The sequence below is a fragment of the Panthera pardus genome, unplaced genomic scaffold (assembly GCF_024362965.1).
Source record: "Panthera pardus isolate Hobbes unplaced genomic scaffold, ASM2436296v1 HiC_scaffold_26, whole genome shotgun sequence".
Classification (NCBI taxonomy): domain Eukaryota; kingdom Metazoa; phylum Chordata; class Mammalia; order Carnivora; family Felidae; genus Panthera; species Panthera pardus.
Window position 1 is genome coordinate 6,442,578 of NW_026526832.1, and position 17,270 is coordinate 6,459,847.

The window sequence follows — 17,270 nt, forward strand, 5'->3', positions numbered from 1 at the left end:
GAAAGGTTGGTAAATACTGCTCTAGGTAAACTGTGGCCTTATATTTTAGAATACGTGTTGCATAAAAACAGCTATGGAAAACAAACAAACAAACTTGCTGGGTCTTTGGGAAAAATTTAGTGATCGTTTTGCTCCAGTGCAGGAGTCCTTAGCCTTTTTTCCACCGCGACCCTTGTGATGAGGATGGTCATGACCCGGTGGCCATCCTGGTGAGGGCACTGGCACTTTTGCATAGCCCAAAAAGCTGGCTCGGCTTCAGTGTTTCCCACACACGCCTATAGGAAAAGAAAGTAGAGTAACATTTTAGGAAATGATCTTGAGTTCACTCTTATTTACCAAGAAGTGAATTGATGAAAACTTGGGTGTGTCCACCATCTGTAGGAACAAAGGCATTCTGACCCACATCATAAGTGACATCACAGTTGGGAACAACTGTCCTCACAGCGTAAGTAACATTTCGTATTGTGGCTAGCTGCATATATAAGGTAATTTTAAAACAACAAATAAGAGATCAAGTTTTTTAAAGAATTGGTGACAAGCAAAAAAAAAAAAAAACAAAAAATAGTGGTACCACATGCAGTGTATAAATAGAAACTTTATCAAGTTCAATTTTCATTTGAATTATATTTGTTGTTCTGTTGTGTCCTGGTGGGTCTGATGATGTTGGTAATGCTGTCTGTTCTTTATGTTTTCTGGAAAAAGTAACTGAATTAGTATGTCAATGTAGTATTATCTGAAGATATCTAAGAGCTGTTAAAATGTTTAAAAATAAAATGATCAATTCTCCCTTTGTTCTCTTGACAGGATAATTGAAGCTATCTGCATAGGTTGGTTCACTGCAGAGTGCATCGTGAGGTTCATCGTCTCCAAAAACAAGTGTGAGTTTGTCAAGAGACCCCTGAACATCATTGATTTACTGGCAATCACTCCGTATTACATCTCCGTGTTAATGACAGTATTTACGGGCGAGAACTCTCAACTCCAGAGGGCTGGAGTCACCTTGAGGGTGCTTAGAATGATGAGGATTTTTTGGGTGATTAAGCTTGCCCGTCACTTCATTGGTCTCCAGACACTTGGTTTGACTCTCAAACGATGTTATCGAGAGATGGTTATGTTACTTGTCTTCATTTGTGTTGCCATGGCAATCTTTAGTGCACTTTCTCAGCTTCTTGAACATGGGTTGGACCTGGAAACATCCAACAAGGACTTCGCCAGCATCCCTGCTGCCTGCTGGTGGGTGATTATCTCTATGACTACAGTTGGCTATGGAGATATGTATCCTATCACCATGCCTGGAAGAATTCTTGGAGGAGTTTGTGTTGTCAGTGGGATTGTTCTCTTGGCATTACCTATCACTTTTATCTACCATAGCTTCGTGCAGTGTTACCATGAGCTCAAGTTTAGATCAGCTAGATATAGTAGAAGCCTCTCTGCTGAGTTCCTAAATTAATGCATTGCAAATCAATTCTTGCATCCACTTCATTTGATAGAAAGAGTTGACTCTCCTTCCTAGTCATCATGTGCTTCTTGCTGGGTGAGTGCTGCAGTGGTACTACCATCATGTTGGTAGGGTAAAAATTACCCTTCCCAGCTGAAGGGGTGAAAAAATGTACTTATAATGGAGTAAGTAGGATTGAGACCGTGAAGGGAAAACAATGACTCCTAGAATAAATTTTAGGACCTTATTTTATTTATGCCTGTCTTCTTCTTGCCTTGAACAATTACACTTTTTGTGTTTGTTTTAAAGTATAGTATGTGAACGTTTTAAAGCCAAAAGGTACCATTTTCCAAATGTTTTCCCATCTTATGAAATTCAGAAGAAGCTTGGAAGTTACAGTGTTTTTTTTTTTGTTGGAGAGTAACATTTTTATTTCTAAATGTTTTATAATCTCTCATATCAATGTCAGAAGTATCCTGGAAACATATGTCACATGCAGGAACTGTTTAACAAATACTTTAAAAATTTGGCCAAATTTTAAACTGTATAATGGAGCTAGATATGAGCAAGGATAGTATTTGAAAAACTTTCCTAGCATATTTCTCAATTCCCTGATTTATTTTTGTTTCTATTATTCACCTTATCACACAGCTTTACGGAAGCTTGAGCATGTTTTCTTTTTTCCGTTTTGGATTTCTTTTATCTTTTTACTGAAGTGACTCAACAGAGTATTTCAGAATGAGGGGAGCTTGTATTGTTTTAGCATTTTATTGGAGTTCATTTTACTTGAATTCATTCACTGCTGTTACTAGGTGATAATTGTCCTAACATTCAGATGTCCAAACAAGAATATTTCCAACATAGGAATGATAATAGAAATAGTTTGATATTACAACCCGTATTTATCTACTTCTGCTCTTAATTTTTTTCCGTGGGTTTAATAAGACTTAGCAGATGAAAGGATGTTTATGTAGCCTTTTTATACCAAAGTCATATTTAGATGTTGTCACGGGATTATCATAAAAAGAGAAATTAAATATTTCCTTACTCTTGGTTGCTATGTAGCTAAACCAGTTTTAAGCCAGCTAAAAGCAGTGAATACATAATTGTTTGATCTGAGCTTCACCATGTTGAATTGCAGCTACACCAAAACTTCTTGTAACAATATTGAACAATATGCCACATTAATCTGGGTAGATTATTAGGATTAGATAATATAAAACTGTTGACTGTTTAGTGCTAAAATTTAGCAATATGAATTAAGATTTTGCTTTGTTAATCAGCTGCCATAAAGAAGTTAATATATAAACACAAAAAATTAAAGTCATAGATTCACAAATAATTTAATGTTATATACTGCAGTTTAGTGGGAGTGGAGAGGGTGGGTGGAGAGGAGATGGGGCCTGGATATATTTATTACAGAACAGAAGTGTTCATTAAAAAAATATTAGCTATCATCTAGTTCAAACGTCAACTAGCACAAGCAGACAACCAGGGCAAGAGAGGATATGACTGTGGAGGAATTAGGGCCAAAACCTGGATGTCTAAAAACCTACTTAGCCCAGCAGCTTATTCTTAACACATGTTTAGGGTTTGAGAAAAGCCTCAAGAAGCCACACTTCTTTGCCATTGCCATTGCTGGGGTAATAATAGCAAAACCATTCCTTTTCCCTAATTTCTGAGTTTATGTGACATTTTGGCCATGAAAAGAATCTCACCCCATCTTTTTTACTATTGCACACTGGTATTGGTATGCTGCTTATTATATACTCAAAATAAATTCTGTTATTTATTGTCTACTTATTGTATTTTAATATATTTGAAATAAATGGCATGGATTTATTTTTTCTTACCTATTTTGATTAGGGCCTTGTGGTTCATGCGAATAATATGCAGATGAAAGCATCCCCATATTACTAATAAAAATATGGCAGCCATCCATTTTGCTGGCACTGAGAAGCCTTCATGGAAGTATGTCTTATGTCCCCAAATAAATTATAATTATCTTGAGGGCTGGGGCCCTCTTTCCAGCACACACCTTCATAGCCCCACAGCGTCTGTGACAGGTTTGGGCACATGCTATCGTTGACTGATTTGGGGGGAGAGATTTCTGTGTGAAGAGGCAAGGAGAAGCCCACACCCACAAGTGCACATGTAGAGCCGCATGTGTGAACACACACACACAGACTTTGAGGCTGCCCTTAAGGAACAAGAAATCTCCTGTTGGTGGTGACAGACCAAGGACGTCTAATGACTAATCCAGCTACCCATTTACTAAGAATGGTGATAAGAAATTATAGAATACTTCATGAGTTAAGAGACTGTATCATGGACATTGTAATTTTTGAGGAACAGAGGCGTTTTTCATGAAACTTTTCCCTGAATGTTACTGCTTTTAAAAAAGCCATTCAGTAGGGCGATTTTTTAGTTGTGCATTTGGACGTTTCTCATAACTCCATCGTCACAGCACAGATACTTTCATTAGGATCTGTGTTAATACCAGTAAGTCAGATGTTATCCTAAATTATTAGAATGCTCAGTGAGGAAAGAGGAAACCCGAATGTTGGTTCTGGTTTTACCACATGTGAGATTGTAACTTAACCTTAGGTATATCTTGTTTCGTATCCTCTAAGATGGTGGGGTTTTTTCCAGATTAAAGATACAAATTACAGAATGCCTTTAAAAGCGAACATACTCTTAACAATCCAAGGCCTTATTTATCTTTTTCTTTTATGGCTCTTTTGTACTGTGGGTTGCTGGTTGAAACTGGCATTTGCATTTGCTTGGCTCTTGGTTTTCGCAGTTACTTGTCACCACACATTTGTAAGTTCTTCCTTTCTTAAAAAATGTAGAAATACGTTCTTTCACAGTGGCTGTCAGTAAGTCAAAGTAGTATTCTGTTTTTAAGTTTTGGTCCAGATGTCTTCCTTAGGTCTCCTGTGATCTGGGAGGTGGGGAAGATGGGGTTACATTGGATATTGGTGTTGGAAGGATTTCCTTTGTTGGCTTGATATTTTCTAAAAGCACCTTATTTTTCCTCTTTGTTATAGAAATGAAAAATAAAAAACTGAAACCTCCTAGCTGTGCTTCACTGTTAAGCTTCTGTAACCCCAAACTTAGTACATAGCTTCACAAAATATTTCCAGAGCCCTCTGATCCTACATAAATGTACATTCACTTATAGTATGCAATATACAGTCCAAACAAATATGGTGTAAATATTTCATAGTGTGACAGTAAATTAGAACTAAAGGGCCCTAGGGGTCAGTTAAGCATCCGACTTCAGCTCAGGTCATGATCTCATGGTTCGTGGGTTTGAGCCCCACATCAGGCTCTGTGCTGACAGCTCGGAGCCTGGAGCCTGCTTCGGATTCTGTCTCCGTCTCTCTCTGCCCCTCCCCCGCTCATGCTCTGTCTCTCTCTCTCAAAAATAAATAAACATTAAAAAAAAAAAAAAAAAGAACTAAAGAGCCCTAGAGACCTTCTGGTCTACCACGTCCCCTTCCTTTGCCCTTTATCTTGTCCAAATGTCAGCGGCCAAGGAACTGTGCTCCCAGTGGCTTATGAGTTAGCTGTCATCCTGATTTACCTGGGACTTTCTTCGTTTTACCACTGAAGGTCCCCCCATCCGGGGAGATCCTTTCATCTCAAGAGAGATGGTCACCTGGGAGAGTTGGTCACCCTAGTATCAGGTCAGGCCCCCGAAACCTGATTTTCAGATTTTTAGTTCAGTAGTCTTTGGACATACTTCTATTTTATAACATCAGAAAGCATGAAGGATTTCTTTTTAAATATTTTCTTTGGGGCCTTGGAGCCCCTTCTTATAGGTCAAATAAAGAGCAAATGTTGCTTGTAGACACCCTAGATGTCAGGAAGGATGGCTTGGGACAAGTGTATAGGGAACTCAGACTTTCAGTAGAGTTTTTAAGTTTATTTATTTATTTTGAGAGAGAGCGAGAGAGCGAGCACTGGCATGCAGGGAGGGGAGGGGCAGAGCCCCTCACAGACTGAGCCACCCAGGCGTCCTCCAGTAAGTACTTAAACTTTGGGCCATTAGTGTCAATTTAATTGTCAGTTTATTGTTTTAGTGAATTGAACTTGATAATCTGCATTTATGCTATAATTTAAGCAAATTAATTAAAGTAGCTTTGGTGAGAATCCTTTGATTTAACACTATACCAAGCATAGTGAAAACATAAATGACATTTAGTGAATGAAAGCCTGAGGGAATAAATATTTGGAGTTCACCTACCAGAACTAAGTAATGCGATGTCATTTATATCTGAAGAAGTGATCTTGCTTTATTTATGCAACATTGTATTAACACTGAAACTAAAATTTCACACAATTTTGTATTAGGTAGTTTCCCCTCCCCTTAGACTTTAATTATTTCATTTTTTTAAAAGTTTATTTATTTTGAGAGGGGCAGAGAGAGAAAGAGAGCGCCTGCGAGCAGGGGCGGGCAGAGAGAGGGGGACCGAAGATCTGAAGCGAACTTCGCACTGATCGCAGAGAACCTGGTGTGGGGCTTGAACTCAGGAACCAAGACATCGTGACCTGAGTCGAAGTGGGATGCTTGACCGACTGAGCCACCCGGGCGCCCCAAGGTGATTTGTTTCTAAAGAAAGAACACATAAGTAATGACAGGTGTTTTTGTTGTATTAATATACAATGAATTGTTCAATTTACATGTTTTTTAGCTGTGTGCTACAAGCTTGATCTGACAGCTCTGGTGGGTTTCCGTGTTTTCTTTCTCTGCCATACAGAAGGCAGGAGAATTCCACGTTTTTAGTGGAGAATAGTATTCGAGTTACAAATCCTGAACTGTGATACAAGCGGGGTGTGTGTGTGGTCATAGCTATACGTGCATTTATTTTGTTTTATTGTTTTAGCCATAGCGAATCTTTTATATGAAACACTTGGAGGTAAAAATGCAAAATCATGAAATTGATGTAAGGTTTGTAAGTTTCAAGTGAAAGGTTTTTGTTCATAGGACAGAATTGGAAAGTTTAGATTTTTTGCTTTGAGATAAACTGCCTAGCTTCTTATCTGTATTTTTATTCAATTTTTCTTATCATTTGGAAGTTTACTATTATAAACTACTATTTACTATTATAAATAGTAGAAATCATAGTTGTAAAATTAGAATAATGGGTCGTGGTCCCTTTCTTGATAAGATTTGTCTTATAATGATTTAAGGGAAATCACATTTTATTAACTTTCCCAATTAACTCAATTTAAAAAGATCAGGTGGAAGTTGAGCAACATATATGTTTGTCTTTTTCTTAAGTAATTTTTAAATTTTTGCTACAGTTTTTTTTCCCATTTTATTTATTTTAGAGAGCATGACCGGGGGAGAGGGGCAGAGGGAGAGAGAGAGAATCCCAGGCAGGCTCCATGCTTAGCACGGAGCCTGATGTGGGGCTCCATCCCACAACCCTAGGATCATGACCTGAGCCAAAATCAAGAGTCAGACACTCAACAGACCGAGCCACCCAGGTGCCCCTTATATACATTTTTAAAATGTATGCACCTTTATATGCTGCAGTGCAAGGCAGAGATAGGAGGACTGTAGCATGCAAGAAATAATTAGGTGCATCCCACTTTTTGTAATAAATAGGTTTACAAACGTATGGAAAAAAAGGTTGGTAAACTTCATCATATTTCATATACACAATAATGGATGTGTACAGGAATCCAATTAGGGAATCCTTCCTGTGAGTCAACCTTCTTTTGTGTTATTATCCCCTAGCATATGTTTTTTAGGTTTGACTTTTCATGTATATAATAATGAGGTCTTATGAGATGGGCATACCTGTATAGGAATCAGAATCAGATTAAATTGGGGCACCAGGATGGCTCAGTCGGTTAAGTGCCTGACTTCGGCTCAGGTCATGATCTCATGGTTTGTGAGCTGGAGCCTGCTTCAGATTCTGACTAAGCCAGCCAGGCACCCCTCATTGTGATTTTGATTTGCATTTCCCTAATGACTAATGATATTGAGCATATTTTCATGTACTTATAATGATTTATGTACCTTTGGGAGAAATGTCTATTCAAATAATTCTCCCATTTAAAAAACGGGTTGTCTTTTTATTGTTGAATGATAAGACTTCTTTACATATTCTAGATACCAGATCCTTAACAGATACATGATTTACAAATCTTTTCTCTCAGTTTGAGGGTTGTCTTTTCACTTGCTTAAGAGTATCATTTGTAGCATGCAAATTTTTTTAAATTTTCTTTATTTTAAATTTTCTTTTTAGTTTTTTAAAATTTACATCCAAATTAGCATATAGTGAAACAATGATTTCAGGAGTAGATTCCTTAATGCCCCTTACCCACTTAGCCCATCCCCCGTCCCACAACCCCTCCAGCAACCCTCAGTTTGTTCTCCATATGTATGAGTCTCTTCTGTTTTGTCCCCCTCCCTGTTTGTATATTATTTTTCCCTTCCCTTATGTTCATCTGTTTTGTCTCTTAAAGTCCTCATAGGAGTGAAGTCATATGATTTTTGTCTTTCTCTGACTGACTAATTGCACTTAGCATAATACCTTCCAGTTCCATCCACGTAGTTGCAAATGGCAAGATTTCATTCTTTTTGATTGCCGAGTAATACTCCATTGTGTATATATACCACATCTTCTTTATCCATTCATCCATCGATGGACATTTGGGCTCTTTCCATACTTTGGCTGTTGTTGACAGTGCTGCTATAAACATGGGGGTGCATGTGTCCCTTCGAAACAGCACACCTGTATCCCTTGGATAAATGCCTAGTAGTGCAATTGCTGGGTCGTAGGGTAGTTCTATTTTCAGTTTTTTGAGGAACCTCCATACTGTTTTCCAGAGTGGCTGCACCAGCTTGCGTTGCCACCAACAATGGAAAAGAGATCCTCTTTCTCTGCATCCTCGCCAACATCTGCCGTTGCCTGATTTGTTAATGTTAGCCATTCTGACAGGTGTAAGGTAGTATCTCATTATGGTTTTGATTTGTATTTCCCTGATGATGAGTGATGTTGAGCATTTTTTCATGTGTCTGTTAGCCATCTGGATGTCTTCTTTGGAGAAGTGTCTATTCATGTCTTTTGCCCATTTCTTCACTGGATTATTTGTTTTTGGGGTGTTGAGTTTAGTAAGTTCTTTATAGATTTTGGATACTAACCCTTTATCTGATATGTCATTTGCATGCAATTTTTTTTTAAGTTTATTTATTGATTTTGAGAGAGAAAGACGGAGAGGCAAGGAAAGAGAGAGAGAGAGAGAGAGAGAGAGAGAAAATCCTAAGCAGGCTCCACACCAGCAGCACAGAGCCAGACATGGGACTCAAACTCACAAACCGTGAGATCATGACCCAAGCTGAAACCAAGAGTTGGTTAACTAACTGAGCCACCCAGGCACACCTTGTAGCAAAGAAGTTTTAATTTTCAACGTAATCCAGTTTATCTTTTTTGTCTCTTCTGCTTTTGGTGTTGTATCTAAGAAACTCAAGGTCATGAAGATTTACTCCTATGTTTCCTTCTAAAAATTTTATAGTTCTAGGTCTTATTTTCAGGGATCTGATCCATTTTGAGTTAATTTTTGTATATGGTATGAGGTAGGGGTCCAACTTCATTTTTTCGAGGTGGTATCCTGTTTGTTGTTCCTCTACCATTGAAAACACTTTTTTCCACCATTGAGTGGTATTGGCATAGTTGTCAAAAATCAGATTGCCATAGATGTATGTGTTTATTTCTCCTGAACACCCAGTTCTCTTCCATTGATCTATATGTCTGTTATTCCAGAACCACAGAGAAGACTTTGGAGTAAGTTTGGAAATCAGGAAGTGTGAGTTCTTCTTTTATAGGATTGTTACGTATCTCTTGCATTTCCATATGAATTTAGTATCAGCTTGTCCACTTCTGCAAAAAAAGGCAGTTGGAAATTTGATAGAGAATTGCATTGAATTCTGATTGAGAATGTAGATCAATCAGGGTAGTACTGCCCTCTTAACAATATTGAGTCTTCCAATCCATGAACACAGTATGTCTTTCCATTTACTTAAGTCTTGTTTAATTTCCTTCAGTGTTCTATAGTTTACAGTACAGAAGCCTTGCACTTCTTTGGTTTAATTTATTCTTAGTATTTATTCTTTTTGATGCTATTGTTAATGCAGTTGCTTTCTTAATTTCATTTTCAGATTATTCATTGCTAGTGTATAGAAACACAACTGATTTTTGTATCTTGATCTTGTGTCCTGGAACCTTGCTGAGCTTTGATAGTTCTAATAGTTTTTTGAGGATTCTTCACAGGTTTTTACATATCATCTGCAAAGAGAGATAATTTTACTTCTTCCTTCCTTTTATCTCTTTGTCTTACTGAATTACCCCAGCTAGAACTTCGCTAAAAGTCTCAAATAGATGTGGTGAGGGTGGATATCCTTGTCTTATTCCTGATCTTAGGGAGAAAACTTCCAGTCTTTCACCATTAGGTATGATGTTCGCTATGGGTTTTTCATAGATGCTCTTGAACGGGTTGAGAAACCTTTCCTGTATTTCTAGTTTGTTCAGTGCTTTATCATGAAAGGTTTTTGGATTGTAGAAATGTGTTTTAATGAAGAGATGGGTAGATTTTATTGTGAGTTGAGTTGTACTGTCAGTGTCGGGAAATACGTTTTGTTGAAGTGGGTTTCCAACTCTCTACAAGATAACTAATCGGGTTGAAGCCATAGAATTGCTTGTTGATGCTTTTTACGGTTCATCAATTGATGTACATTTAATGGTTTCTAAGACTATTAAACCGATTCTCTTCATTACCTCAAGTTAATTTGAGTTTGTGTTCACTTGCCTAAAGATACAGAGACGCACAGACACAAGAAAGATAATGTGTTTCTGTTGGTTGGGTTTTTTTAATGCCTTTTTATTACCTGACCTTGTGCTTCTCATACTCAGATAGTCCAGGAATGGTGACAGGATGCCAGTGGGTGGAGAGAGGCGCGCTCCATCCCCATGAACAGTCCTTGCTCTTGCGTGCAGTTCTCTTCCGCCTGTCTTGGGGGTACCTTGGTAGAAAAGCTCAAGAAGCAGGGAGCCTCTGTGCACTCCCGGGGACTGGATTTCCTAGCGTGTGTTAAGTCCACATCCTTTCATAGTACTTACAGGAAGTGCAAGAATCACTGAATTACTGGGACGGGGAGGGAGTCCTCTCCAAAACAAGACTTGATAGTTAATTAACCTGTGGCATTGCTGTAGGAAAGTTATTTATTTATTTATTTATTTATTTATTTATTTATTTATTTAAATCCTTTGTGTACACATAGTAGGAGGGTTTGCCTAACAAGTATCACTACTGTGCTGGGCCCTGTGGGGCCCACAGAGGTGACTGTCAGCTGGCCTCACCCTGGCAGGTACCCTTTGAAAAACCCATTCCGTTCTGTGCAAAAGATTCATTTTGTTATTGGTTTAACCTGAGGGTCCTTTTCACAAATACTAAGCCCAGATTTTTTTAAACGTAATCCCTCACCGTGAATATAATCATTGTGAAATTCCTCTAGGAAATTATGTCAGTAAAATAATTGAAGGAAAGCTCAATATTATCCGTAAACAACGCTTCCCCAGATGGTTTGAAAGATCACTTACAAGGTCGCGTTTTGCAGTCTTTTTTTTTTTTTTTTTTTTTAACGTTTATTTATTTTTGAGACAGAGAGAGACAGAGCATGAACGGGGGAGGGTCAGAGAGAGAGGGAGACACAGAATCTGAAACAGGCTCCAGGCTCTGAGCTGTCAGCACAGAGCCCGACGCGGGGCTTGAACTCACGGACCGCGAGATCATGACCTGAGCCGAAGTTGGACGCTTAACCGACTGAGCCACCCAGGCGCCCCAAAGTCTGACTTTTAATGGGTAGAGCTCCACTGGCATTTTTTTTTTTTTTTTTTTACGAGTCATATTGCTAATGTGGTATTTGACTGAATACTTAACAGCTGTCTACTTTTGTACATATGCCCCAAAGGCCTTTGGTTACTGACTACAGTTTTAATAAATCTCACGAGTATGCTGGGTGAATGTTAATAATCTTCAGTACAAATGTGGACATCAGACCCGATGGAGTTACGATCCAGGATTTTGGACACCCTACTTTTGTAGTGTTATTTACTAAAAATGTTTAGGAAAAAAAGTTTCAAAGAGAGGTGTTCTTTGCTACAAATGTATTCAGTACTATTCATAACAACCATTCTTAGGAATAGTAGAATTCCCAATTGCTAGTCACTGAATAATAATGACTATCGTTCCTTATATTTACAGGGTAGTGAGAATTATGGCAGCTTTTTCATAAAATGTAATGTACTAATGTCTTAACCATTCTTTTATTTTTACTTACTACTTTTATTAACTATTCTGAAAGTAAATCTCTGACCCTAGTTGGTCATCCTAAAAAACAAAATTTGCTGGGGCACCTGGGTGGCTCAGTTGGTTAAGCGTCCGGCTTCGGCTCAGGTCATGATCTCACTGTTCGTGAGTTCGAGCCCCACATCAGGCTCTGTGCTGACAGCTCAGAGCCTGGAGCCTGCTTCAGATTCTGTGTGTGTGTCTCTCTCTCTCTCTGCCCCTCCCCCGCTCACACTCTGTCTCTCTCTCTCAGTAATAAACATTAAAAAAAAATTGAGAGAAAAAAAGTGTAACTAGCAGTAACTCAAAAATACATTAGTCTCATTGTATTTATGGGTTCACGTTTCACAGGGAACCTGTGGGCCCCAGAAGTAATGGGTGTTTGTTGTAAAAGACCGAGCAGCAGCTGCCTGAGTCTGGCGGTTCTGATTTCTCTTCTGCCACTCGGAGATGGCCTCCCTCAGCGATGCACCCCTTCGGTGTTGCCTTCACCTGGTACACACTGGTTGATTCTTCTTTCTCGGTTCAAATTCCAGAGTAGCATTACCATCACTAAGGTATGGGAGTGGTTTTCTAAGCCGGGCCTCCAGGCTCGGGGAGAGCAATCTTTCTGAGGCGGGGATATTGCTGTGGGCAGGGCAGTTTCTCTTGAGGAGGAGATGTTGAAAGTGCCATAATTGTTCTGCTGGGAGATTGCGCAGAACGCCAACCCAGGCCACCATGTTTAGGGCATTTTGCCGATTGGACGTGACAAACAGGTAGTAGTAGCAAGTACTTAGTGATTGGCCTTGTCTGGTGTAGTCAGAGTAGAAAACTGATCTTACCCAGAGTTGAAGTTGCTGTTGCGATTAGCCACGGTTACAAGAGTAAGTCATTCTGTGGGCAGAAGCTGTGGCTGATTTGTGGCTGTCTCTAGAAGTCCCGAGTGTTTGAAGTCAGTGGCATGTGTGGTTAATTACTAAATAAGCAGATTTCTAGATGCCTTCAAATGAAGGAACACTTAACCTTTACACTTGGAGCTGCTTTCCTTTGCCCCCTACTATTAACCAATGTCAGGACATTTTTACAAAGGAGAAATCTGAGTTTGGTGCCAATGAGAACTTGAGGGTGCTTTGTGCCTGTCCCTCTAGGAATCAGCCGGAGACCCCCACAACCAGCTGCTGCCTGATACCACTGTGGAAGTGGGATTTAGGTTGTGGATCCTCCGGTTACTCTGTGTATGTCTGTCCTAATGGAAACTTCTGTTCATCCATCCACAGTCTGAAACTCTTTTTGTTCATATGCCAAAAAAGCTTTAAAAATTTATGTACATAATTCTGTACACCCATCATGGGGCTTGAACCCATGACCCCAAGATCAAGAGTCACATGCTCTTCTGCTGAGCCAGCCAGGAGCCCCCTCCAAATCTGGGATATCATTCAGCTTTTTTGTTACTATTATCTATTCATTTACATAGTCTAATTTTTTGAGTCCCTCTTTGTTTCCCTTATTTTGATCTAATTTGGAAATTTAAGAAGCATTTCCTGTTGAACTTCCCCCTTAGAACAGTATTTTTCTAGAGTACCTGATTAAATTAATAGGTGAAAATAATTAGAATTTTTTTTTCTCTTAATATCACTGGGAGTTTGGCAAAGGAAACAGGTGCAGTAATGATCAAACTTAAAATAATTTACGCTGTCATTAGTTTACCTTTGTATTTAGACACAATGAATACTATCTACTTTCATTTCACGGAAAACATTTTTAATGTGAGTACTGTTAGTACAGATTTCTTCACTGAATGTCATTGCATCAGACTATTCAATAACTAAAAATACATGGAGACTATACGTTTTTGGACAAGCAGAAATCTAGGGTACGTTTTTTTCCACTTTACGTAGTATCCCTCACTTTTCACTTTTGGGCCCCAAACTAATGGCTTACATGTTAGTGTACTGAATGGCTTATGACTTAGATTTATATTATCTTTCACTGTATACAGCCATTGACTGGAAATATCCAAAGGTAAAACTGTTATGCCATTTCTAACTTGAAAGTAAAGAATATATCTACTTTTGTAAAGGTCACAGAATGTAGATTTTTTAAATATATTATACATACCGAGTTATAAATGCTATTCTATTTAAATTACTTAAGTAAAGGTATATATATGTCTGTTTTGCACTAAATAGTACCTTATACATTCAACCATTTTTATATCACAGTAGTTCAGTCTTATGTTAAAAAATGATAGGAAAAGTTTTTCTTGGATGTATTTTAAAATTTGCTTTTTGCTTAAGTTTAATTTTGCTCAATAAGCTCATCATCTCACCATCCCACATGAGACCAAGTCCTCTCTTTAGTTCAGAATAGCTTAAATTTTGGTGCACATTTTTGCTATTTTCAGAAACCAAGTTGAAGTAGCCTTATATCAAAGGTAGCCTTATGTGGAGAGCCTTATTGCAAAGATTTTAGAGTATTTAATTTCTAGTATTTTTTCTAGAATTCAGAATCTTGGGTATTTCTGGACATACAAGAACTTTGAAAAGAGTTCCGTATTTCGTTATGGGTAAAATATGTTAAGTACATTGAGAATGCCTTTACACTTTCTGACATTTGTATTTATGTTAATTAAGTAAAGTTATACCTCAGTTTTTTGTTGAATTTTGTACTGTCATATGATAAAGTTCACCAGTGGATAAATTGCTGTGTATGTGTGTGATAAAGATACTTGCCTTAAAATAGAGCACTTCTGTTTTGCAAACAGCTGTGGTCGAATTGTCTTTCCAGTTACTCATCTTTCTGTGCACCTGGTGACTGCAGGCCTGATAAAGTCCATGGAGGTAAGAAAGAAGATGAACATCGTTTCATTGTTAGCAATCTAAACCTAGATTAAAAAGCATTTTGACATGTCAAGATTTTTATGGGAAAAATTAATGTGTGTGTGGGGGGGGGTAGCATTCACTGCTAAAGATAGCAAGTGGTTGAATAGATTAAATATGTATTGGTTTTAACCATTATTTCTTATTGACCTTATTCTCAATGGGAATAGTGATTCAAATGTTTGTATGGCCAGTTCTATTACTTCCACTGTATATTCATAACTAGTGCTAATTGTCATTATTATTGGCCATTGCATAAATCATGGAGGAATCAGATGTACTGTATCAAACAAGAGGGAAGGTAATTCGGATAGTAAAGACTGTATTATATATAGTTTTGGATTTCAGGTAATCATTTTATTGTTTGGTAGCTCTTTTAGGAATGATGGTTTAAATGGACATAGTTTCTCTCTAATAAAACGATTGATAAAATCAGCTCAATTTATGTGGCACAATTTTGTTGTTTTCTACTTTAATATGGGATTAGTAAAATGTGCAACCATATGGGTCATAGCTTTTCTTACTCGGCTGTGCAACTTATGTATTTATGTTAGATCTTTAAGAGTACCTGAAATGTGCATCAAATATTTAATTAATTAATGGTTGAAGCTTTTTAGCATCTTTAATCCTTAAGGAAGTATTTTATAAAAAAAAAATTAGCTTTGTTACGATATCATTATGTTGTATGTACATCTGAAAATAATCTGTACAGCCTGAACATTGAAATAGTTAATAAATTTTGACTTTGAGAACCACCCACCGCTGCTAAGTACATGTCACTGTCTGTCGAGTTGACTTCAGTAACTAGTGTAATTCATTCTTGGTGGACTGTTTCCCTTTTGTTCCGAACCAAAACTACACTTTGCAATAAACTAATGGTGGTTGAAGCACAAAAGATGTCTCCTGGCTGTGACAGTGTCTCTGACGGTCACGTGGCTTTGAATCAATCCTTTGATCTTTCTCTGACCTGCTTTCACATTTTCTTTTTCTCCCTTTTAACAACTCCTCGTCTCCGTGCTGAGAACACGAATCATCTACGTGAGGTAAGTTCCCAGGCTGTGATGACAGGTGCCCATAGGCACGTAGTATGTGTGGAGCTGAATCAGAAATTTTGGAGTTTGTACCTTCTAGACGCTACGCTTGTTTGTAGTATCTTCTCAGTGACACAAATGCCTGCCAGACCCTTTCAGTTTTCTTAGTGAAAAGGCTGCACGACCCTCCGCCCCCTTTATCCCTCATGTCTCTCTCTTCTGCATGATCCCTTCCCACACACCCACCCCCCACTCCCCTGACTGCCTGGAGAAAGGGAGTTTAGATTAGACACTCTTGTACTCCAGCAGCCCCTTGATTTGATGGTGCGTCAGCCCCACCGCCAGAAGCCCCTTGCTCTGAGGCGGCCAACAGCGTGGCAGAGTCCTCAGCAGAGGCCAGCGATGGCTCAGGCAGGCATTTCCTGAGAGCAGAGGCTCTGCTTGTCCTGATTGTCTCAGCAGGCCTTGGAAATGGGCTTAATTGTGGAAAGCACCCCTCCAGGAGTAGATGCAGGGACTGCTGAGGACAGAGAAGTAGGTACCTTCCTGGATAGCTGTCGAGTTCAGGCTCAACACGTTCCCCCCAGGGTCCCTGCTGACTGAGGTGGGAAAACAGTCTAGTCGGCCCAAGCGCTGAGGTGGGGTTTTCGTTTATTGCTATTAAAGTTATTGTTTCAGGAGCTGGGCATAAAGCTACAAAAACAGTGGGGACCACAAGGAATTTGTGATAATTGCATTTAAGATAGGAATCCATTCGTCAGGTAACACTTATGTGCTGTTAATCAGAATGATGGCTTCTAAGCCACGGGGTTTGCTTCTCAACTGAGTTTTTCTTTATGTTTTATTTTTGGAACTAATCAGGTTTTTGTTTTCTTTTAGGGAAAAACAATAGCAAATGTCAGACTGAACATTGTATGGTTGGATTATTTTTCACATATTTAAAAGAATTACCAGCCAGTGTGCATGGTTGAAATTTTTGGTGGCTGAGAAGATAATTAATGTTTTGGTTAAGAAAAGGCGGGGGGGGGATTTTTGGAAGACCCCCCCCGCCCCCCACCTCCTTAGTGTCTTGAGTTGACAAGGCAAGAGAGATATCCCTCAGAAGCTCCATCATCTCCATCCCGTGTAACTCTTAGGTAGGTTCTGTGAATGTACCTCTCTGCTTGTGTTCGGCTGCGAATACAGCAAGGTTCTGACGGATATTTGGCCAAAAATGAGTTTTGGCACTCAGCTAGTAGAGCAATGTAACCTTTTCAAGGCCAAGGAATTTGTGTGTGTGTGGGTGGTCCTTCTGTGTGCTGAAAATGTTGAAATAAGTGTTTCTACGCTGCTCAGTTCTGAAGAATTTGTGGTGCTTGAGGCAGGGGTCTTAAGGAGCCAGAGGCATCTGAGGAGAAAGGAACTTGACTCCTTAGGCAGTGAATTCTTTTTATTGGAGCTATGTCGGAGAGATTGGACACATCTTAAAAATTAACTGATTTTCAAAAATGTGTGAACGTAGTGGGGCACCTGGGTGGCTCAGTTGGTTAAGCGTCCGACTTCGGCTCAGGTCATGATCTCGCGGTTCGTGAGTTC

At 38.9% G+C, this 17,270-nt stretch overlaps 1 protein-coding gene across 3 annotated transcripts in view; it reads left to right on the plus strand.

Moving 5' to 3' along the window:
* Positions 1 to 15,559, plus strand: part of KCNG3 (potassium voltage-gated channel modifier subfamily G member 3) — a 56,464-nt gene extending 40,905 nt beyond the window's left edge. For 2 of the 3 annotated variants that reach the window (XM_019446326.2, XM_019446331.2), the window contains exon 2: positions 805 to 4,518. In XM_019446326.2, coding sequence (XP_019301871.1) covers positions 805 to 1,450 — 646 coding nt within the window. In that variant the 3' untranslated portion in view covers positions 1,451 to 4,518. Of the gene's footprint in view, positions 1 to 804; positions 4,519 to 14,572 lie in introns of those variants that run through there. The other variant, XM_019446339.2, reaches the window with a different exon arrangement.
* Positions 15,560 to 17,270: the final 1,711 nt, after the last annotated feature.